Raw genomic sequence first — 24,407 nt, forward strand, 5'->3', positions numbered from 1 at the left:
TTACTCTGCTAGTTACTGAACTGGACCTCTTTACAGTTTTTGTGGTGCTGGTGCCTTCTGGACCTTTTTTAATGGAGTTAGCTAACAAATAGTGTGGTTTGCCATGTGGCACAGCCCATTCAAAAAGTCCATACTCTATTTTTGGTAAGTGGAGCTCTAGTATTTTACTGAGCTACTTAGCCTTCCTAGCCAAACTTGCTAGCATTAGCGGAAAACTTTACACCATCTTTTCTAAACATGGTCACTTCTGGCAAGTTTGCCATTGTGTTAAATTTGAGTTTTTAAATCAGACTTTAAAAGGCAATGTGCGATGCTATAGTATCTTTTATTTAGCCTAGTCTATGATTTATACATAGAGTGGCTGAAAATATATCCTAAAAAAACTAAATAAAGTGCATTACCATTTAGTACTATTTGAAATGTAATTAGTTTTTTTAACAATGCATTGAATTTTACCATTTATGGAAATTCCCAAAAACTTCTGCAAAAAGTAGACAATGTACTAGCAAAAAATTTGGAGGCCATTTTACATGTATTGTGGATTTATTGTTTAAATGTCTATACTTTTACTAAAATTTGCACAGCACAGTAGTATAGCTCTTTGGAAGTCATGTTCATACATATACATTTATGCAATTAAATGTTTTAGAGATTTCAAATGTTTATAGTAAAATACACATTTGGTAAAAAACAACAACCTCCAACTCACAATTGTATGAAGTGTGACCACTTTTGTGACCAAAAAGAAACAAAGTTACAGAATAGAGAAATACAGAAAGTGTCATTTCGGTCAGTTAAATAACATATACGATCAATGTAGGAAGTGTGTGTGTAGATTTATGTTTCAGAAACATCACAAGAATTTCTTTTTTCAAAGTGGATGCAGAGTACAGGGTTTGTCAGTCTTTGATCGTGTGTTTGATGTATTGCTGCCCACATACAGAAGCATGCTTTGTGTGGGCAACGCATGACACTGAAGTTCCCTATCTCCTTGTCTCTCTGACTAGGGAATTATTCCATGTGGTGGCGCTCAGAAATTTGCATACACAATGATTTGAGGCCTATCTCGGTGGCCGTGCCCGATGCACGGACTGAAATAAACGCAGCAGGTGACAGGCAAACATATGCCTCGAATGCCATGGGGTCCCGAAGCCGGATCATCTCCAAAGGCTAACTGGCAGGTCTAAGTAGAGACGGCATTAATACATATTATTCACAAAGAGCATGATTGAACAGAAAAATGTGCCCGGCGTGTACCCAGCTGCTTTGTTGGCACACAGCGCAGCCTCTGCCTGGGTTTCAAGACTGAGCTTGGATTTAGCCATGCATTCACTGAATTCCCCATGCAGCTCTTATTCATTCATTCAAGCACAGGCAGGGCTATACCAACAAACTGGTGTCTGTGAGTGTGAGAAAGAGTGTGCTCATATGTGCCAGTTCCTGAATGGGTGTGTAAATCACAGCAAATTTAGATTTTTGACAAGTATGCACCGTAAATATTTGCTGTTCACAAATGTGATTGACGTGATTTGAAAGCGCCGTTCTAAGAGGGTATTTATTAAATTTGTAAAACACAGAGATGGCTGCATTGTGGCAGCTAAACAAAATGATTTTCCCGGCAACATCAAGCCTTCTTTTACCCTAACATGACTAATATTTCTGCTCTTCGCAGTAAGCCGGCTTACAGCTTTCATTTTCTTTTCTTCAGATTCATATTGACATTTCTTGGCTGACGCGAAGATTGAACACATGCTTCGTGTTTGCAGCCACAGCAAGACGTAATTAATTGATGTGCTCATCTTCTGATTACATACATCAACATGTATGGATACATTTTTCCAAAGCTTGCCACCCAGTCAATAGGAGGTCACAGGTGCATCTGTACTTACAGATGTCTTCAGACTGTGGGTGCGATAGCCATATCTAGAGATATGACGCCCTCTAGAGGGAAACATTTGGAGGTTTTACAGGCCGAGACTTGCTGGCGTGAGCGCTGCCTTTCTCTAGAGAAGAAGCTCATAAAAATGAGAAACACATAATTTCCTCACTAATTATTAAAATTGGGGTTTAGTTTAAACATTTACAATTGTGAGCGAATTGCTGCAAATTCAGTAACAAAAAAACTGTTAGAAGCAGTTTAATCTACAAAATTACAGGAATACTAACATCTAAGTTTTCACAAATCAAAACTATATGATGCTAAAAACCTGTCATTGTATTGTATATTACATATAATTATCCAAACTAATGCACTGATACAAGTTATCCTATAAGAGGAGGGTTAAGCTGGATGTGGACTGTGTAACATCCTTTCACTTCTTATTTCTCTGAAAGAGAAAACAAAGAAACAAAGGTGTTTATGTATTACAACAGATCACAGCAGCTAAAAGTCATAATTGAACAGAATATTAATAGTGTCTTTGGAGCCAAACAGAAAATATGATTCTGGCTTAAATAATCAAAGAAGTGGATTTCATACTCACAATCGATATAGGACTTGCATTCACCGTTTTTCGGATTTTCGGAAAAAAGCCGTCTGCAAAAGAATTAGGTGAATTGCTGCATTATTATATTTGCTTACTGGGACGTCAGGGTACAGTATTTTTTTTGTTTCAAGCAGAATAATCAACAGATGTGATTAAATGATATATTAATGCAGCTGAGCCAAACTGTCCTACTGCAAGTGAGGTAAACGTACCTGCTGTGCTTTAAGCGGCTTGCTGTAAAAATCAGACTCTGCTGGTTGGTTTCCTCTTTGACTTCCATTCACCGCAACACCTGGGGGACAAATTATCCAATATGCACTGCTGAACAGAGAATCATTCGGTAAAAGAAAATAAAAGACTCTCATTTAGCGCTGGTGAAACTCACTAGATCAAAACACAAGGCACTGGGGATTTGATTAAATAACACTTCCCGGAGGATTAATTTCCCAGCACTGCGACTGGAGCTCGAGAAACTACAAAGGCATGCAAACACAGATTTCCTCTGCGCGCGCTGAGATAAGTTTTTAAAGACTTACTTGCCGTGTGATGAACGATGTTGATTTTATCTGTAGGGAGAGAAGACTTTTTAAGCCATTTACAGTATACAGTTTAATACACTCATTTGTACCGGGGTTATTTATTCCATATACTTAATATTTTAAAGAAAACCAAAAAGTCTCTGCGATGACAGCACAGTTTAGCCCACATAGGAGAATATTTACCATAGACGCTGTCGTCTGCCTCTCTGTTGTTTATGATAGTGGCTCTCAGATGGCTCAGCTTCTGCTGTAGAGACAAAGATCAGTGCTTCAGTATTAGGCACTTTATACATTCTGAGATTTCCATGATGGATCCGTGTTATGTTTACACTGGCTAAGACAAAGAAAAGAGCGCGTTTCACAGACTCATCATAAATCTTTCGGTGCTTTCGTGGAGGTCCAGTGGAAAACATACTGCAAATATAGTCCAAGTATGCAACAACAGAGCAGAACAAAAGGGTGGAGGTAGTTTTACTGACGATATTAGTCCGCAGACCAATAAATCTGCTCTCTGTACTGCGCTGCATTTCAGAGAGCAATATACTTTTAACTGTTGATGATGTTGATGTTAAGGTGCTACCTTGATCATTTATCACTAAGTCTGTTATAAGATGTGAAAAGTAGTAAGAGTTAGTGCTGAAATGCCCAGGTGAAAGCTCCTTATATCAAATATTGAAAATTTGTGTAGCAGAACTGGTGACTCTTTAGTCGGACTTTGATACAGTGTGATCTCTGTCGCTCTACTGATTCTTCTCCTCGAGTCTTACATTTTGCAGGTATTGTGACTTGACTTCAGTGTTAGGCAGGAAACAAATTCCTTTAGCTTCTACAAAGGCGTCTACCGCTGTTTTACAACCTCATAACCTGTCTGTGTAACGCACAGCAGCGCACCGTAGACCAGACCTTATAACTTGCCTCAACAGGAAAAGCACAGGTGTTACTAAGAACATTAAAAATGTGTCTCAAAAATGAGACGGTGAGCCAACAAAACCAGGACCCTGAAATAAAAGCAGGTACATGGAATTAGCGCATCATCTGTTTTATTATTTCCTACTCTGACGTGCCAGAAAGTATTAGGTGAAAAAGGTTTGTTAAGGCAGATTGAGCCCGAGCACGTCATTGTAAATTGCCTGATGAAATTTACAGTACTGTGTGAAAGTCTCAAACCACCCTTCATGTCTTTATATTTTGCAGCAATTTATTCAAAAACCTGAAAACATAACTGGAAAGTGTATAAGGAGTTTGTGCAATTCTAACGAGCTCGAAAGTGAGTATTTGGCATGACCACCTTTATTTTCCTGCACACACACAACGCTCTGAGGCAAGCTGTCTTGTCAATAATCCTTTTTTTATCCAGGTAAAAATCTCATTGAGATTCAAATCTAATTTCCAAGAGAGACCTGGCATCATGGCAGCAAAAAGTCAAAACACAAACGCATAAGGGTGAAGTAGTCATCAGGAATAGTTCTCCAGGCTTCTTGAAGGACATTCAAAGCTCTTCTTTGGATGTTTTCTGCCTTTTGTTCTGTTCTCTGTCAAGATGATCCCACACCGCTTCAGTAATGTTGAGGTCTGGATTCTGGGGAGGCCAATACATGACTGATTATGTTCCATTATTTGTGTTTTCCTTTACCCAGTTATGCTTTTACTTTATTATCAGGGTGTTTGGGATCACTGTCATGCTAAAAAATTTAACCCTTTTCAATCAGACACTTTTCAGGTTGAATTGTATGGTGGATCAAAATCTGATGGTACTTTTCTTTGTTCAGAATTCCACCAATTTTGACAAGATCTACAACACCACTGGCTGAAATGCAGACCAAAGCCATGACAGAGCCTCCACCCTGTTTTACAGATGGCTGTAGACTCTCACAGTTTGGATTCATTACTCTATAAGACGTCTCCACTGATTTTAAGTCCAAATTGGCATACAGTCTCTTCCTGTTTCCCTTCCTTAAATAAAACTTCTTGACAGCTATCCTTCCACTGAAACCATTAGATGGAAGGCCCAGATGCATCTCATGTCCTGTGTTAGGTCTTTGGTGGATTATTTTTTTCTATTTCTTAAGGACTTAACTTTCTGTACTGCTCACTTTCTGTAGATAGTTTTTTTTGTAGCCCTGTCATTTCTTCTTTTCCCCCCACTTCTCCAGTTTTTTGAAGTTTTTTATAGACGGATGGCACATCAAGCCAAGGCATGCCAAGTTTACAGCTAAAACCTCTTTGGGAATCACCTTGTTGGTGGAAAACTACATTCCTTTCCTACCCTGGTGTCCTAGTGTTGCACAGCTACCTGATAACGAACAGATACACCTTCCCATCATTCCCCTATCTGGAACTTAACAGCAAGTAACTTGTGTTGTGCTTCAAATCCTTCACTACAGCCGTTACAGTATTTTGAGTGCACAAGTTTCACATTATTATTTATGAATTTATAAAGAATGCCAAAAAAATACTAGGTAAAAATACCCCTCAAAACTGGACTGTGGAGCTATTAAAAACTGCTCTCCCTCTCTCTATGGCCTTCTTGGTTAACAACATAAGGCGCCAATGCAGGGTAGCTTGCCGAAAGCTCTAGATTTGACAGACTTATTTTTTAAGGCACAACAGCTAAAACCACCTAGGTCATGTGATATGTGCAGTTTGGTGTTTGAAGAATGTGTGCGTAGAAGCTCCTCGAGTTGCAGGTGTTGACGAAATAGAGTAGCTACAGGAAAAAAACGACAGCCAGATATTGTAAACATCATTTCTGCTACTTTGTGGTGCGTAACAATACTAGAAAACAGTACCATGTCAAAATTTACATGCTGCTGAAAATAAGAAACCCTTCCCTTCAAATGTGAGTTTGTCATATTTTTGGCCCCTCTGGCTTCCTGTACAATTCATAACAGAAACCCTATTTTGATTCTTAACGTCTTTCTTTTTTCTGGCCTACAGAGATCTTTAAAACCCGAGGGACTGTTTTCTTTATTGTGACACATGGTTCCCCAGATGCATACCACACTTGCCTGATTATTCAGTATTTGTATTGTATCGTGTGTGGACCTGCTTGCTTCTTTCAGATCCCTTCATGTGAGTTCGGTCAGAGCGTGCAGCGATCCTACCTGCTGCTTGGCATCCAAGTCTTTCTGAACGTGCTGCCAGTCGCTGAAGAGCTCGAGAGCCTCGTCCACAGTAAGCGAGCCTGCCTTCACCTGCTGCTGGAACTCAATGAGCTGCTGAAGCCCGTCTATCTGGTTTGGCACAAAGGTGTCGTAGGTGGTAGAGACGCTGCCTTCTCGCCCGCGTGCTGCTGTAAACGACAAGCCCACAAAAACAATAAGCAGGAAAGTTTCAACATGTTTACTGCTGTAGATTATAACATAATCATAATGTAAGTCCTAAAATATCCACCCATAAATTAAATAGCTGATTTCTAGTTGGGAGAAGATAGAAGGAAGAAAAGCCCGAGTATAATACCAAAGCAGCTGGTATCCATAGTCGGGTAATGTGAGTTCGCTCAGCACATCTGTGATGTCTGTGAGTCACCGAGATTGTAAGTAATTTTCGTGGCGAGTGTGATGATCTGTGGACGTGTCATTCAGTGTCACTAATGGAACAGCGAGGCAGACAAATGGCTTCATCTCGCTGTAGGTGCTCACCATTGCAGTTCATCCTTTTTTTTTAAACTTCTTGGCATGTAGCTTTGCTTAAATCATTTTATTGCCTTTTTTACTGCGTGTGTACCCATTACACTGCTGCTTTAATTACTACCTTCCCCATGCTGATTACTGGAATATTAATCAGCTTAACAGAACACTACAAATTATTTCATAGCGTCTCCATTAACTTATATCATCCAGCAGGTAATTTTAATAGACAAAAAATTACAACAAAAAATCAGAGGAAAGTATTTATTAAAAAAATGATTGGCACATCTAATCTGAAGTGACGATATCAGTCGTAGCCAAAGAGGGAAATACAAGCAACTGTTTAAAGACATCGCAAGCATGAAAAAAAGCATTAACTGCTTATTCTAGCTGCAGGGCTTGTTTGTTTCAAAGTTAATGAACTGCGACTGTCTGTCCCAAACAAAGCAAAGAGTAAAGCGGCAAAACATATCAAAGCTACTCGCATTAGTATGCAGGCGACTGCTTAGTCAAGCCTGAGAATAAAACCCTGATATATCTTCAGGATTATCTCAGCATGGGTCTGGAGACTGCAGATTTTTAACAGAAAGTCTGCATCACTGAGGGCATGGAGTTTGAAAGATGCAGATGTTTGGATATCTCACTGGTCAAAGCTTATTTAAAGCAGCACACAGGCAGAAATAAGGGAACGCTATCTTCATGCAGCAGTAGTTCATGGAGTTCTAGCTCCAGTTCAGGGGTCCGCAACCTGGCTCGCGCGCCCTTCAGCTGTGGCTCATGTGAGCTTTGAACAAAAAAATATTGCAAACTATACGAAACAATAGGAAAAAAGATTACATCTGTTATCCATCTGGCTGTGTTGCGGCTAAAGAGGCTCTTTTGATGTTGAAGGTTGCCGACCTCTGGTCCAGTTTATACACACATATCCCAGAAGCCACTTTGTTGGTCTGCTTGTTCAACTGTTCATTAGTGCAACCAATTCAAGAGTCCAGCCCAGTACTGACAGGGCGTACCTAATAAAGTGTGTATGCATTTAAATGATACCAACTGAAGGGCAAATTGTATATGATGAAACAGGATCAGCGCTGCTTTTTGTAAATGATCACATACGACTGATTAGCACCTAGTGATGTTAAATAAGTTACAAATATTCAAGTAAAGTCCACGTACCTTAAATATTGTACTAAATGACTGTTGTACACATTGATCACATGTTACTTATTGCTCTTATTACTATATATTACTCAACACCTACCTTGTTTAGAGGGAAGTGAGTACAGATCTCCATCGCCTGGTGTTTTCTTCCTCTGGAACACTGTTGATACACAACAGTTTTATGTAACATTGTGCTAATAATGTGGTAAATATCTCTGTAATTTTCCACTAATTATCTTATTAGATAATACTACTAGAATGATGAAAACCAGATCTGAATCTTACATTTTTTCTAATTTGTGCCTGCATTTTAACTGTCCTGCCACACGATGGAGCCATGATCTTATTTCAAAGCACCCTGCTTGTGGCTTGTTCATAGCTTAGTTAAAAAAAAAAACCACCCAGCACTGTTTCAGAAATGACAAACGTAGTGACATCTGAATATATGTTTAAAAATCTCAAAATAAAAAATGCAGGATCTTGGCTCTTTGCAAAGAGACACAGTTGAGCTCTGAATTGAGTTAGACACTCTGAATGATGCTTTTGGTTTCCTGTCAGCGCTCTGAATGAAAGACTGCACTGTTTTAGCTGTCAGAGGCGGGGGAGCTGCGGCCGTGTGACCAACGCTGGATTTCAAATTCAGCATCCACACCCTGGAAGATAATCCCAGCCTCTGACTCCGTCCTCTGTGACAGCATCTCCTCTTTTCCACTTCACGCTCAAACACGACCTCTCTTTCCTGCCTCGCTCATAATACAAGCCCGGCTTTGTGGCTTCATTTGGCCTCGGCGTGTCCATGTATGTTGCATGTGCAGAACTGCCTGCCCATGGGATTGAATTTCATTCACGTTTTCAGTCTCACTGAGCCCGAGACGTCGCTGCTAACAAAAAGAAGACTCCTCAGTGTTTCCACTTGTGCCGTGTTCTCCAATAACTGGCTCGTCGCCTAATCCTCCACCGAGCCTCATCTCTGCCCTCACATCTTTGACTGCGGTGGTGGGAGTTAGGGGCAAAATGTGATCCTTGTGTGGTTTGAAGCTCCTCTGTCTCAATAGATGGAAACCTCAAAATCCCTCTCCTTTCTCTTGTGCGCTCTGGGGACAAGGACGATGGAAAACATGTGTAATGACTTATTCTGGCTGACTTGGCCTTGATCTGGCCAAGATTGGTTGCAGATGGCAGCCCGGTAGTTCCCTCTCTATTTCTGAGAGGATGGTTGGGGTGCAGAGAACTCAGTGGTGCACTCAATTCCTTGTTTTGCTTCATAAATCCCACCGGGAACGGGGTCGGCTCAGTAGATACAAGCAAGCTCACTAAAGAAAAAAAAAGGGGAGCTATTTACTGAGCCGCTCTAATTAGTTTCGTCTATTTGAATGCACGTGAATGCGAGAGGCGGGCGTAATATTGTCTGCGGTAATAATTAATTGCGGCCCCGCGTGTTCATTTTTGCATTTGCGAGACGGAAAAAAGAGAAGCCACAGCTGTTTTAATGATTTATAAGCCTTGATAATACCAGTCACTTTTGGATGTTTCATCTTCATGAAATATTCACACAGCTGTAATTGAACAGTTAGGGACTGCGGGCTCTCAACGCAGGCAAATGGGTCTTTCTCCAGACTCGCTCGTGTTTGTTTTGTGACAGGGAGCGACTATGTTCTTGCGGTTTCTGAAATCAAAACAAACTGCATCACAAAGCAAGCCCTCTTTTCTCTATTCAGCGCTCTGCAGCGCTCTGCTGATGGTGGCGATGCACATTCCAGGCCCTTCCTCCCCCCATCCTGCATAACTCAGAATCATAATCATCACTATTGTATCTGTCTGAATGAGTGATGCAAGAAAAGAGTCTCAAGTTACCTTGAGTGATGTAAGGGGTTTTGCTGTCCATCAACTGGGTGCCTTCAGGCCGGGGTGTGGGTGCTGGTGGGCGGTTGGCAATGACCACTGCTTTTGCTTTAGCTGAATTCAGGATGGTGTCGTATTCACCATTCACCCCCAGCGGTGCGTAGAGATCTTCATCCTCCCCCTCTTTTTCCTCCACCTGTTGCAGTTTCTGTGTGTCTGTGATGGAAAGATTCCCTGACACACAGAGTGTTTACTGCACTAAAGCCTCAGAATCATAATGGATGCTGCACATGCCGTTTTTGTTTTTTGTTTTGTTTTTTGTTTTTTTGGCCACTTGTCATTTCACAGCTGATCAGAAGCAATGCTACACGATGTCCCCATCATTGAGGGGAAACGAAATGAAAGGAAACACAGCGTAATCATATGCCGGGGGGCATAAAACAATTCCATTACTGGCTTGCCTTCTGCCCTCCCTCCACTTCCCATCAGTTGCTCACTCACCTGCACTGCACATCATTTCGTACACGCTGGTATCGTCATTGTCCCCGCCTGAGCCAGACATATTCTGCAACAACAACAGAACACCGAGATGCATTTCTTGCGCCCGTCCAGGAGGCCACTTTAAAGGATATTTGTCTTGCATTGTGATACAGTGCAGCAAAATGTGGATTACTCCTTAGCTCGCTCTCCCTACTTTGCCCGCCGGCTCTTTTTCTCACCTGCGTTCTTAGGCTTAGAAATTGAAAGCTCAGAGCACAGATGACTCTCCACACACCACCACAGGCTGATATCTTCTTCCGTGCACTGATTTGATATTCAGCATTTCATGTCAGCTGTGACAAACGTCCAGATTATTAATCGAGCTTTCTCACTGCATCTGTTAGGACTTGTGGAAAAGCAATTTCAGGGGGCCATAATGTGAATTACAGAGGTGTGCTTGTTACCCCGCCTGCTGGCTAACAGAAACCCGTTTTCTCTCTGACAACAAAAGCTGCAGCAGACTAGGCCTCTTCGCTAATAGCACGCTGAGGGACAGACAGGGGTATGATCAGGGTAATTATGAAATCAGACTATCTTCCCTTTTCAGTCTAAACATATCATTTAGTGAGCAATTCAAGACCCCTTTGCTCCATATCAGACCGCATCTATAATTAGGATGAGAAACAGATAATGATTTGCTGCCATATTTCAACTTCTGATAGAGATGCACATTCTGATATGGCTAACAGAAAAAAAACAGACAGTACCACTACATTTTTAAATAAAAACAGCTTTTACTGCATTGTAGCTTTTCCATCGAAAGAGTGAATATGCAATAATATCTTCTGATTACAGCTGACCCCGCTGCCGCTTTACGAGGATACATTGTGAATGCAGCAATGTAAATCTGCAGAATGCATGAGATACAGCTCATTTGGATCAAAACATCCACCGTATAACCCGCCCTGCTGCGTGTGCCGTTCCCAAGCAACACAGCAAATCATGACTCAATTAGAATATTGCACTGTTCCGAGTACTGCAAATTACACATTGGCTGCCATGAATGCATTACTTAACAGTAGAGGTTCATAACAAGCCCAACAGGTGGAAGGGACGGGTTAATTACCACCACTCGATCATTGAATTTTAATAGTCAGATGCTGTGCCGAAGCACAGTGTGGTATTTTCAGGGGTAGTTCTGGACCGAGGAGGGGTATTTGTTTACTAACCACAAATGCTAAATCATTTTAAAGATGCCTGAAACTGCAGAAGCCCCATTCATTCCAGACAAATTCAATATGAACTGCCGCAGTCCAGACAGTATACATCTAACATGGGATAAGGGCCGTAAATCTGCCTGTAACGGCTGAAATGGCCAATTCACAAGCTTGCTCTTCGCTCGGCTCTCAGCTTTAGCGTGCTCGCTATCTTTTTGCATACTGGTGTCAGCATGGGAGTGTTTGATGTGTGGCAGATTGCAAAGTGTAAAGCTGAACATCACACAAGTGCTGTGCAGTTAAAAATCTGTCCAACTTGTTGTTTTTTTTGGCATAGAACAGCTAGTTGAGCTGGCGAATAAATACTTCACACTTCTGTAAAGCTAATTTTGCTCAGGAATGTGTTACCTTCGCACTTTTCTTTTCACACAAAGCCAAACATGTATTATTGAAGGCTAACACAGCAAGCATAAATCAGTTGTGCTTACATCAATCTGCTGTCAGTGGCAATGCTAAGATGTCGGTTACATGTTTACCATAGTTGACCTATTTTTATATTAAATAACAAACAACTGGGAATAATGTTCCAGAGGGAGAAGGGTTTTTTTTAAACCAGCATTTTACTGTAAAGAAAATGCCTACTTTGATATATCAATAATTTATCCTTCTTTAAAGGTGACTTGATGCTAAGTGACTGCCCCAAAACTAAATTAAGCTAGCACTAGCTTATGTTAGCGAAAGTGCGTATCAGACTGATAGTGACATTTTCTAATGGCTCATCATATGTGTTACTTTGTCCTGAATGAGACTATTAATTATTTGTTCATTGATTTCCATGGCACTCGCACGGCATACAGTTAGCATCTCAGTGTATACCTGAAACGCCGCTAAAGAAATGTGTAAAGCTACACGTGGGTGTTCAGATGAACTCGTTTTCTGTTAGTTAGAAGACACGTGGACTAAGGAGCAGTGAGAAGAAGAGACTATGCAAAGTAAAAGCTTGACTAGAGTTGTAATATTCACTGAAAACATTATACAACATTAACACTTTAGAACTTTTATGTTACTACCAACATAAGTCGACCGTAACATAAGCGTTATTGTACAAAAACTCATCCATTCATCTATTTTCTTCCACTTACCCAATTCAGGGTTGTGGCGATTCATGCTCACATTCACAGCTATGGGCAATTTAGAATCACCAGCCCAACAGGTGGAAGCCCAATTAACCTAACCCCACTAACTTCATGTTTTTGGACTTCGGGAGGAAGCCAGAGTACCCGGAGAGAACCCACGGAGAATGTGCAAACTCCACACAGAAAGACCTAGGCCACATGGTGGATTCAAACTCAGGACATTCTTGCTGTGAGGCAAGAGTGATAACCACCAAACCACATTACTTTAACCAAGTATACCCCATATCATAAATACAGTTTGAGTAAGTTTGAATCTAGTTGTGATTTCACTGTGTAGAGATCTGTGTTTCCACAGACATACATTAGAAATTAGAGTGCAGAGGTGCTTCAATGGATAGCCACTGCCATATCTACGCATATATGTCTCTATCAAAATTTACCATACTATGCTGAATAACATCGTCATGCCAACATTTGCTAATTAGAAACAAAGTCGAGAGATTCATCATGTAGGACTGTGAGATAAAACAACAACAACCTAATCTGTTTCACTAGAAACTTTGTCAAGCTGATTGAACGATGTACAAATTCAGGGGATTGCTAAATTCAGGCTTCTTCAACCTGTTAATATCTGCAAAAGCTTTTGATGGAGCTCCATCCAGTAGCTGATATATTTCAAGTGTTTCTAAACCAGCTATGCTAGTCCGGAGGAATAAGTGCTTGGTGAAATGCAATGGATATGCAACATATAGTCTGGTAATGAGTGGTAAAACAGCGTTTTACTTGAGGAATATGCAAATGTTAAGCAAATCTCTGGAGCTGACGCATATTACCGTGCAGTTACTAATAAACCAAACACCTTATGCAAAATATGGTCAGCTGATATAACAAATCTCACGACCAGAGTCTAGGACGTCACCTAATTTGGATTTTGTGAATTTGAATAGGTGGATACACGAACAACACATAAAACGTTCTTTGTAGCCTTCGGGTGGTGAAGTTGCTAGCTGATTTGTATTTATTGAGTTGTGCTCTGCACTCAAAGCGCACACAGTGAAATCTTGCAGCATGAGCACAGAGTCCATCGAAATGCCAAGTGACACTCAGCCAGATTTGTGACCCAGTTCTGAAATATTAAATAAGGAAGATGCTGGCTTGTGTAAGTAATTGAGTGAGCACATTGCAGTCTGAGGACATAAACATTGTTGATACCAGCGGAGCATTTTCTATATTTGTATTCTAGTTATGCTCTCCCTGAATAATTCAGCTTTCCCCTCTGGAGCAGTTCACAGCTAATTAACAAAGAAGTGTGGTGCCGGGGCAGACTAGTGGATCTAACGCAGGCCCTGTGAGTGATTCGGCCCGTCTATGAAGCAGGGGGCCAATCCATCTAGGATTTATTGACAGAGTGCTGCTACGCTGACGCCCAAATCACTGATGCATCATGGGTTGATTAATTGGAGGTGGTGGGGGGAAACGCTGCAGATGATTTAATGAACCGAGGCCAAAAAAAAAGGAACAAAACCCACAACACAATCATGGCTCTCATAATTTCTCCTCCAGGCCACATGCAAGCACAGTATGTGTTGTTTTTAGCTGTCGAGATGAATACCCTCCAATAAAAACTGCCAAGAAATAACACTTTCGTCTGTGTGCTGTATCTGATGTCTGTTAGGTTGTAGCTATAGACTCCTTTTTGATAGACCTCAGTATGACTCGACCGCTCCTCTGTCAGTTCCGCTCCAACGACTTATTGTACACTCACAGCGAGCACCCGCTAGACCGCTCTGATCGAACCTCGCTCACTCTGCACTCACTCTCAATTAGCAGCGTTGCCAGGGGGATAAATACATTTGCAACAGCTGTTGGAGTGCCAGGGCTTTCTATAGGTTAGGCCGAGGCATTAATAAAGCAAAAATGTTTTCGGCATCATAAGGAAAGATGAGGGGAAATTGACATTTTCTGACTGAGCATTAAGTATGTCTGAAACAACCTGATTGTAATTTGTCTGATTGGCTGCCGTAGCTTTTATTTTTTCCTCTGTTTCTTTTTTTCTTTGTCTTCTGTGCCTCCCTGTCTGTGTCTATTTTCTATGTTGTTGTTCTTTTGTTTGGTATATCTGTGCTTCATTCCTCTTCCCCACAGAGTGTATTTAGTTTGTGCTGTCACATGAAGCTGGTTATCTGCTTGATAAGATAACCCAGAATTTATCGATCTAGCTATGAGTGTGTTCACATAAAAAGGGGGTGACATCTGACCAGTCACAAACGGATAAGGATCTCTGGAACATAACCTGTTCTGGAGCAGGTGATGTCTGCAATCGAGGTTAACAATATGAAAACACACAGTTAGCCCTGAAGTTACCTGAATAAGCCCAAAGCTCATCATCTTCTCTTAAGCTGATTTTATTTTTATTCCTTTTGTGGGGATTTTTGTGTTTTTCCATTCAATTTTATTTATACAGCGCCAAGTCACAAAAACAGTTGCCTCAAGGCACTTTATATTGTAAGGTAGACCTATAATTCAATATATATTACATTTTATTTATATACCAATATACTGAAGGCTATATGCCTACATAGATACAGAGAAAAACCCAACAATCATATGACCCCCTATGAGCAAGCACTTTGGCGACAGTGGGAAGGAAAAACTCCCTTTTAACAGGAAGAAACCTCCGGCAGAGCCAGGCTCAGGGAGGGGCGGGGCCATCTGCTGCGACTGCTTGGGATGAGAGAAGGAAGACAGGATAAAATACATGCTGTTGAACGTCCTGTCTCCTTCCCCTCGCCCGCAGTGCTGCCCTTAACTAATCCTGGTTCTGTTCAACTTCCTGTTAAAATTGAGTTTTTCCTTTCCGCTGTTACCAAGTGCTTGCTCAAAGGTTGTTGTTTTTTGATTGCTGGGATTTTCTCTGTATTATTGTGGGGTCTTTACCTTTACTATACAAAGGGCTTGTTGTGATTTGGCGCTATATATACATAAATGTTGATGTTTCTATTCAGGTTTTGAGGTGTCTGTTTTCATAAGAATGAGTGTACCTCTGTGGACATTTGTGGAAAACAAACTTATCCTTACTGATACAAAATAACACTTTTATTTAGAGCTTTAGGTAGGAAGATTTGGTAACCTCACTTAAGAAGCTTGTGGGTATCATGAGCAATCAAAAATTTATGTTCGACTGCCTCACAACAGTGTACCAAAGATATACCGCTCCAGCTAAAATGAATACACTGAAAAGCTTTTGAGGTTCACTGACAGCAGATGTGCAATGTTGTGTAATATTTGCATTACACACTGGAAAAAAAGGACCCGCTGACCTTTCTGTAACACTGGGTGCGTGATGTGTGTTTTTGCTTTGTTTTTTGGTCTTGTTTTGTTTTTAAATATATATATATAAATAATGTCCTCATGGCCTAATGAAATTAGTATCGGAAAGAACATTGTGATCCTACAGGTTTATCAAGTAAAGTGAGGTAGGTGCACGCAAGGAATCTATTAAATATGGATTACCTCTAATTAGCGCGTGAGAGGCTAACCTGCGGCTCAGGCGCGAGTGCGTCTGCACAGCGAAGTGGAAGGTTGAGCGGGAAGATGATCTCCGCATTAACATGACAAAATGGCAGCTGTTACGCAAGGACATTTTTAACATCAGCGGCCGCATTAATTGTCTGAATGTATGCAGACAACCTGTGCTGGGAGCCATTGTGCACGCATGAACAAACACCGTCTTTCTAATCTCTGTGGGGGTGTTCCATTAGGAACCTCACAGGCCAGATATATTGAAGATGGGAGGAGGGAGCCCACCATCCATGTGCTAACTGAGTCATGATCTGGATATAAAGACGCAAGTTAGGAGGGAGTGGGTTCGCCTCTCCTCGCTTTCAATCCTTCCTATTCTCTCCATTCCTTTCATTATTGATAAGGGACCAGTCACTTATTGTCCTGCTGCCGTACTCATTTCAGTAAGAGCATTCCTAAGTGCTGCACTGCTTACCCCGGCTTTTAGATCTCAAGAACAAACGTCTATCTTGCTATTTTCCTCAACTGTCAGCAAGTAACTGGAATTCAGCTTACCTAAAATGACATCCAAGCAGCTCTGTAACAATGATTAATGGATTCACAGCTTTTTATTAAAATTAGAAATCACTGAGCCGGAAAGCTGCAATCAGATATTGTGATTTTTCTAATAATGTCTTATGAATGTCTTGCATCTATGGAAGGTTAATAAGCCAGAAGCATGATCTAACTTGTTGCAAGGATCAATTCCACATTGAATAAGAGTCAATATGAGCCCAGAAGATGAAACGCACACAGCGAGAGTGAAAGAAGTCTTATAAGGACGTAGTTACCAGCATCTCTTTCAGTATGACGTGAACCTCTGTGTGGCCGTGACTCTTGGCAATCTGAACGGGAGTCTGTCCGTGACGATTGGCCGTGCGGAGTGTTCTCACAGCACCTGGACACTGCAGGAGGAGGCTGGAGACATTTCTGAAGCCGTACCGAGCGGCAAAGTGGAGGAGCGAGGGCACCTCTGCACGGTGGAGCTCTGCGGGGGATGTTTGAGAGTTTAGGTCTTGGAAAGGAATTTCCATCCATTACATTAAGGCTGAAATTGAAAATGAGCTGCTGTATCACGTAATAGCAGCAGATACCTCTGCCTTGTGATAACTTGACGGCGATCTAGTGCAATGTGGGTAATCTAACACATCCAGGAGCGTCAAAGAAAGACAGCTTGGAGGTACTTATTGACCTGTTTGTCATGGCAACATTTCCCTGTGCCCTTTTCAACAGAGTTAAGAATCAATCTCAGTGGCTGATGAAGCCATCAATCTGCCACATAATGAGCCAAGTAATAATGGAAGGCTTTTTTTTCCCCTTTCAAAGTGGATACTGCGCTTGATGCAAGTGGGACCTATTTCAGCTATGTGCATTATGTTGAATTCACGTCATTGCTTCAAGACATGGCCAGGAAAGAGAGAATTAGGTAGACATTATAGTGCAGCAATGCGGCACCTAATATAAATGGCCCGATCTGACACTTTCTGTTGTCATAACCTGCCGCAGCTTGTATCAGCTACACGTTAGACGTGTTGATTTGTAGCTTCTGTCTGAAGGGAAAATGTTTTACACACAATTAGGGATCGTGTAACTACTGTGGTTTGGACTGTGGAGCTTCTGACAATCAAACAAGAGTTTTGTTTTTATACATTTTATATACCAGGTTGGGTTTTTCTGTCTTTGTGATTACTCAGCAGATGCTTTTTAATGTAAAGTTCAGACTAAGCAATCCACCATGGAGAGCTGTACCTCTTTCAGGTGCGTTTTCACACTGCAGTCCTTGAAAGCCTCCCATGGGCATGTTCTCCAACAGCATGGAGGCCAGTTTCTGATCCAGCGTGTTCACAGAGGACACCTGAAAAGCCTGAAATGCAAACACAGTCTAGTGAGTAATGGCTGTAAAGAAAAGCTTGCAGCCTTTTCTCTTAATGACCAGGCTGGAGGCCTTTTTTGTTTTTATTTGATGTACGAATTAAACATATGGATTAAAAAAAAGTACAATGGAACTGTTGTTGATGTTATACTGAATTTACAGTAGAGAGACCATAAAAGTGCCAGGTTGATTTTTAACCACACACACATCAGAGTCGTGTCTGGGCCTTTAGTTTGAGATTGTCTTGGCAAATTCTTCTGCTGGCGTGCCTCGAGTGTGCCTCTTCAGCAAAAGGGATCTAATCAAATCAAGTGTTCATGGCTCTAAGACAGCTGAAACCTGCTGTCCTTTAATTTCAGAAAGGAGATGGTGAATGGTTGTTCATAAAACACCAGAAGAAATATGCTGATTCAATCTAATGGATGTTTTCCCACATCTTTGTGCTTTTAGGCTGTGTTCTGAGGTAGTGATTGACTAATTTTGATGAGTGAGTTGCATAATCGTGAGTCACTAAGTAGCATTGCGCAGTACCTCAGAAGAGTTACTTCTATTGTTAAGGGGGAGTCTGGAACAGCAGTTAAAAGTGCTCTAAACATGAGTAAGTTAATGATTGACTGCAGGTATTTAAATATATTTGCAAGTGTTATATGTTTGAAGTCCCACTGCTGTTTCTGTGCACACATATACTGTGAGCTAAGAGCCAGTCTTTAGTACAATTATTTAGTACAAAAACCAAATGTTTTCTTGTTATAATGGCTCCTCAATTTAATTGTCCACCTCTGTAAAAATAGTTGGAAACAGACTCTAAAGAAAAGATGCGGAAATAGAAACAACAGAGATCATTGATGTATGTATAATGAGGAAAATTTCCCAGTTCAGCACTAATCCTTTCTGGGGGAAGTAGTGGAATTTCCCATTTTAAAACTCAGATAAGGCATTTATTCTTTATTCTTTACCCACATATCATTTGTGGCTTTACCTGACACATGAAATCTACAGGGTCTGTTACCCTCGAGAGCAGACACGCGATTTCTTCCATGTTGTTGTAGTACTGCAGCTGTGCATCATTCAGCGGCGCTCCACCGCTGTAGACAGTCACTCCTACATTTCCTGCTGGAAAATCTTCAGTAAAAACACACAGATAACACACAGGCATGGTCAGAGAAGATACTGAGATTTTTGTGTGTGACCAAGTTGTTATCACGTGCCAAGAAGTTGCTTTAGCAAACAGCCTATTATCTTGGTTCAACTATTTAGTCCCTTGTATACAAAGATAAATGACTCATTCAAAGAAGATCACTTCGTAGGACTTTAGAGGCTTCACACAAGACAGAATAAAGCTTCATTAATCATACAGTCATCACAGTATTTTATTGTTTTGTTCACCTGGGGCGCTGACACATAGGATCCGTTCATTCCAGCGGAGAGGCTTCACTCTTAGCGTCCGACTCTTACCCGTAAACTCAACTTCAGTGTCGGAGCCAGCCACCTCATTTTTTAGAAGAATGAACACTTCCATAGAGCTCTACCAAACAGACAGTACACATGTTACATGTGGTTTGTGAAAAAAAAAGGCTTACTAATGACTAGATGAGTTTCTCACCCCACAGGGAACTCTGGAAGGAACCACCATAATGCTGGATCTGGCGCTGTCAGCTCCAGACAACTGCATCTGCACCCCCTTCAGCTCTGATGCTGATGGTTTGTGTGTCATGGGGTTCATATTTGCTGCTGAGGCTGAAAAAGATAGACACTCAATAACATGCTGAACTATGCACTGAGAATTTCTACAAAACACATTTTTCAAATAGCAGTAGCTATCTGAAACATGTGTTTTAGTTACTGGAAGATCCCAGATGGTTGTTCTGCCACTTTGGCCCAAGCTGTAATATCTTGCCGACAGTCAAAGACATTGTCAAGGTGTCGACAGCGTTATAGAGCCACTGGTGGTCACCAGAGAATGAATTCCTGTAGCATTAGGATACGTTTCTTGCAGTCGATTTTGTGGAAATGTCTAAGCACGTACCTATACTGACTCTGTACAGCACCACAGTGGATCTCTCAATATGTGAACTCTCAATATCAGGTCTGCTGGTCATACTGTTTTTCTTTGTTTCTTCAACCATCGTTCCTAGATCTGCTTCACATTTGATAATCAGGTGCTGGAGATAGCAAGGCAGAAGGTTGCAGCAGTTCACATTGTCACCATTATGCTCCCGACTCTTAAAAACCTTGCCACCTTGGAAACACACTCATCTGCTGCCTTTAGAAACCTCCTGCCAAGCTTGCCTACTCATCGGTTCTCACTAACCCACTAACTAACCTGCTCACCAGCCAACCCACAATCTGCCTATTGCTCTTGCTTACATTGGCTTTGCCACCAGCTTCCCACAGACCATCCTCATAACTTCATTCTGATAATCTCCTCTCTGGCATCTTAGGCAGTTTCTAGTCTTCCTAGAAGACTAGTGGACATCGCGGAAAATTGCTGACAATGCTGAGAGAAACTGTAAATAAACCCAAGAGCTATATCTGAGATTCTGTGTGCCTCAGTTAGCATGCTAAATGTTAAAGGTCATGACAGTGCAATTATAAAAAAAAACTGAGCAAGTGTGATTTGTTTGGTGGTTGTTTGGTGGGGTGGTTAGGAGAAAGGCTCGTGTCGCTAAAGGAACGTGGCAGCAACGCTTAGGTCTACAAAGTTGCATCTGAAAAAAACAAAAGATTTCTTGAATAAGGTCCTTTGAACAGATGAGACTGACGTGGAGGTGTTTGGTCATAATGTGCATGTAATACGTCATCCATAATGCGTCATGTTTGGAGAAAACCAAGTGTATCAACACCTCATGCTAACTGTCAAGCACAGTAGTGGAGGGGTAATGGTTTGGGCTTATTTTGTAGCCATGGGAGTCATTGAGTTGACCATGAACTCCTCTGTATACCAAAACATTACTTAAATAGGAGGCTATCTGTCATGCAGCTAAACTGGCTGAAACTGAGCTACACAACAGGATAATGATCCCCAGCAGAGCAGCAGAATAGTTGATAAAGAAAAGGATCTATCTGCTGGGCCAAGTCACACTCCAGACTTCAACCTGATTGAAATGCTGAGTCCTTAAGAGAGCTGTGCATAACAAATGCCCACAAACCACAATGAATTGAAGCAACGTTATAAAGAAGAGGGCGCCAAAATTCCTCTATAATGACGTGAGAGACTGAAAAAAACATACAGCAAACAGTTAATATAGCTGCTAAAGGTGGTGCTAAAAGCTGTTGAATCGTGGGGTGTAATTTTAAGACCTGGTGAGAACTTGATGTTGATTTGCTGTCATGTCCTAACATGTAAAACCTGGAAAAACTGGCAGAGGCTGTACATTGGTTGTATGGCTGCCAGGGGAATGAAGGCAATGATGTTTACTGATGATGTGACTGCTGACAAAAGTAGCAGGATTTGTGAAGTGTACAGGGTTATGCTCTCTGCTCAGATTCAGCCGAATGGCTTATGACCTAAAGCATACTGCAAAGGTTTTCTCATGGCAAAGAAGTTGACAGTTCTTCAATTATCAGGTCAGCTGCATGTATACTTTGTCAGGTATAATACTGGGATAAAAATACTGTATGAGCATGTTAGCATGCTTATGCTAGCCTTTTGCTCAAAACATCGGTGTGCAGAGAAGAAACTGATAGACCTGCTGCCATGGTTACATGATGTTCTCTTGTCGTTTACTTACCTAACCTAACATGGTAAATAGAGTTTTTAATTTGATGATTTCACATGTGTTTGAAATAGAAAATCTAAACTCTCCTTTTTTATTGGAAACAGCCTGACGCTGATGCATGTAGGTACAGAAACCAGTAAAGAAGTACGCTTACTTTACGTGGGGTACGCACTTATCAAACACCCACATGTCTGTTGCATGTGTCAACAAACAAACAGCTTCATCCTGCATTAATAGTGAAGGTGCTTCTGGGTTAAAGTGTAACTGTTTATAGGCTCCCGCTCTGAACCACTTCTCTGTACCGCTGCAATGAAGCAATGCTGTAAGTGCTATTGAATTTGCATGGCTCACAATGAGTAATCAGTGGTGTCTGAATTTGCATCAAATGTTCCTCCTGCTCCCACACCTGTTTAAATAGAAGCCCACTCCTCCACTTTATGGTTTTATACAAATAGTGTAATTAGGAAAAAAACGGGAAAGGAGGCAGAGGATAATTGGCGGGGCAGATGAGGACATGGTAGTGATACACGCAGTTTCACCAAAGATGTCTCTGCAGCTGCTCCTAACAAATATTGGATCTTCAAAATGCACAATTCTCATGAAAAAAAAAACCCAGGAAAAAACAGGCCAACAAGCTGCTCAGGCATTCTAGCAAATAACGAGCGCTCGTCTCTCCTCGCATTTATCACAAGGGAACAGCAAGGGCATTTGTCCTAAAGGAAGGGCAGGTTGAAAAAGCTGTTCCGGGTTTTCAAAGCTGAGATCAGCACTGAGCCAAAAAACATGTTTTTAACTGTTTGTTTTTAACCGTCATGCATTGAGATATTTTGCATGCTATTTGAATTCAAATTCAAACCTTAAACTTCAAACATAATTTTTAGAGAAACACTAGGTAGCGTTAAGACTGGAATAACAGTTGGCATGATGTTGAGCTCAAAATATGAGATGTGACAGAGTTGCGGGGTATTTCACACCTGACTGGTTCATGAAATAAGATCAGAGACCTCATGGGGTGGCAATGATAAAAGATACCAATAGTTCAGTTTTACTCATTATCTACTCTGCAGGAGGTGGTTGATTTACTTTTACCCATTCTTTTGCACTTTAGCCAATATTAGCATTCCTCAAGTCCTATAATCTTCTACCAGGCTAAAGACAATGGTGCTAACACAATATATGGTCAGTGATTTTAAAAAGATTCCATACCTTTTCTCACAGTGTCCATCACAGTGGACAGGTACTCAGAGGCGTCTTGTTCACTAGAGATCTGCGTGCACTCATCACCGTTCAGAGGCACCAGCTCTAGCAGGGGGTTCAGGCTCTCCACCCCACATAGCAGAACCACCACATGAGCCGCAGGACTCAACACGCGTCCCAGGAAGAAGCGTTTCGTCGGGCAAAGACCCTCCAGCAAGCCTTTGGAAAGGATTAGGAGCTTGCAGGTATACTGGACGAGCCTCAGGAAATCACCCTTCGGACTGGTCGCTGCAGCAATGTCATAGCAGCAGATCCCAGCCTCTGAGATGGGACCAGTGAAAACTGACTGTAGGTAGGTAGCCCATTGCTTTGCCTCAGTGTCGTAGACGATCAGCAAATCCCCAGCTATATGAAGAAAAAACTTTATGGTTTCAGTATTTTATGAAACAACATTATCTAGACTTTTCTGGAGCTGAGCCACATAGAGGTAAACTGCCAAAGTAATCCCTGTTTATTTAAATATATAAAAACAAGAGAAATACAGAAATTATTGATCTGGTGATGACAACAAAATCAATCAAAAAGCATTAACTACAAAAATCACATACTACACAATCATTTTTCACTATCCAAGATAAAATAGTAATAATGGGCTAATTAATAAATAATATGAAAAAGTAGCCTACCTGTGTGGCTCATGTCTGTGGTGCTGCTTGTGTGCAAGGCTGACTTCACAGTAACTGGATGGCTATTGTCAGGAGGCGTGCAGATAAGAGGCTGTTTCCGTGCCAAAGCAGACAAAGACTCAGCTATGATGACCAGGAAAAAGTTAGGCTTTGATGTTTTGCTTAAAATATACATAAATAGTTGCTTGATATACGCTATGAAGTTAGTCTAATTGAGAAGTTACACAACTTTATACTTTTTGTCCTTTAACGTGATTTGAAATTTCCCAACAGACCATAAGAGATAAGGACATCAGAGGTTTAGTTTTGCTCTTAAAATGATGCTGACACCATAAAAGCTGGCGTGTTGTGCGTAAAAGGGAGTTATAAATTTATAGTCATAAAACAATAAATAAAACACGATGCTGAGATAATGGAGTAAACATTATCTAAAGAGGGCGGCACATTAAGATGAAAAAGATTGTTGTCAGTGTTTGTTTACATCTTTCATGCTGAAAAATCTAATTTGTGTGGAGCGTTTTTGAGTATCACCTTATCACGTTGTATCGTAGACATGCCAAATACGCCAAAATAATGAAAAAAGTCACATACAGCCATGCTTAGATTTTATGGTATCCCTTATAAAGACAAAGTAGGCATTCGGGTAAGCGAAAGAGGAAAACAGAAACCAACAAAAGGTCATCGTCAAGCAGAGCTTGAGTCACAGACTTGACCGGAGTTTAATTAAGCCTGGGTACAAAACAAAGCGTTAGAACCCGAGGCGTGTTAAAATTAATGATCTGATGTGAATGCCTCCCGTACAGCCAGAAGTTAAAAAAAAGAAAAGGATTGTCTGACCTACCAGGCGCAAAGCTTCTCATTGAGAGAAATGTAAAAGTTAGGGCTTC

At 41.2% G+C, this 24,407-nt stretch overlaps 1 protein-coding gene across 2 annotated transcripts; it reads right to left on the reverse strand.

Annotated features, from left to right (window-relative positions):
• Positions 1–449: 449 nt before the first annotated feature.
• LOC102309012 (B-cell scaffold protein with ankyrin repeats) lies at positions 450–24,407 on the reverse strand. 2 transcript variants are annotated; one of them, XM_042223124.1, is made up of 16 exons: positions 23,521–24,407; positions 22,844–23,239; positions 19,522–19,655; positions 19,305–19,443; positions 18,898–19,040; positions 17,795–17,909; positions 16,837–17,033; positions 10,153–10,216; positions 9,664–9,885; positions 7,910–7,969; positions 6,130–6,317; positions 3,209–3,269; positions 3,023–3,052; positions 2,699–2,778; positions 2,484–2,536; positions 450–2,327 (listed from the first exon to the last, which is right to left on the reverse strand). In XM_042223124.1, the coding sequence occupies exons 1-15, from the start codon at positions 23,693–23,695 to the stop codon at positions 2,504–2,506; spliced, it is 2,037 nt and encodes a 678-aa protein (XP_042079058.1). In that variant the 5' UTR covers positions 23,696–24,407; the 3' UTR covers positions 450–2,327; positions 2,484–2,503. The 2 variants fall into 2 exon arrangements, with proteins under 2 accessions (XP_042079058.1, XP_014190779.2); XM_014335293.2 differs by having other exon boundaries at positions 451–2,327; positions 3,209–3,272; positions 23,521–24,404.

Source organism: Haplochromis burtoni, unplaced genomic scaffold (assembly GCF_018398535.1).
Source record: "Haplochromis burtoni strain Fernald_Lab_line unplaced genomic scaffold, NCSU_Asbu1 Contig_102, whole genome shotgun sequence".
NCBI classification, from domain to species: domain Eukaryota; kingdom Metazoa; phylum Chordata; class Actinopteri; order Cichliformes; family Cichlidae; genus Haplochromis; species Haplochromis burtoni.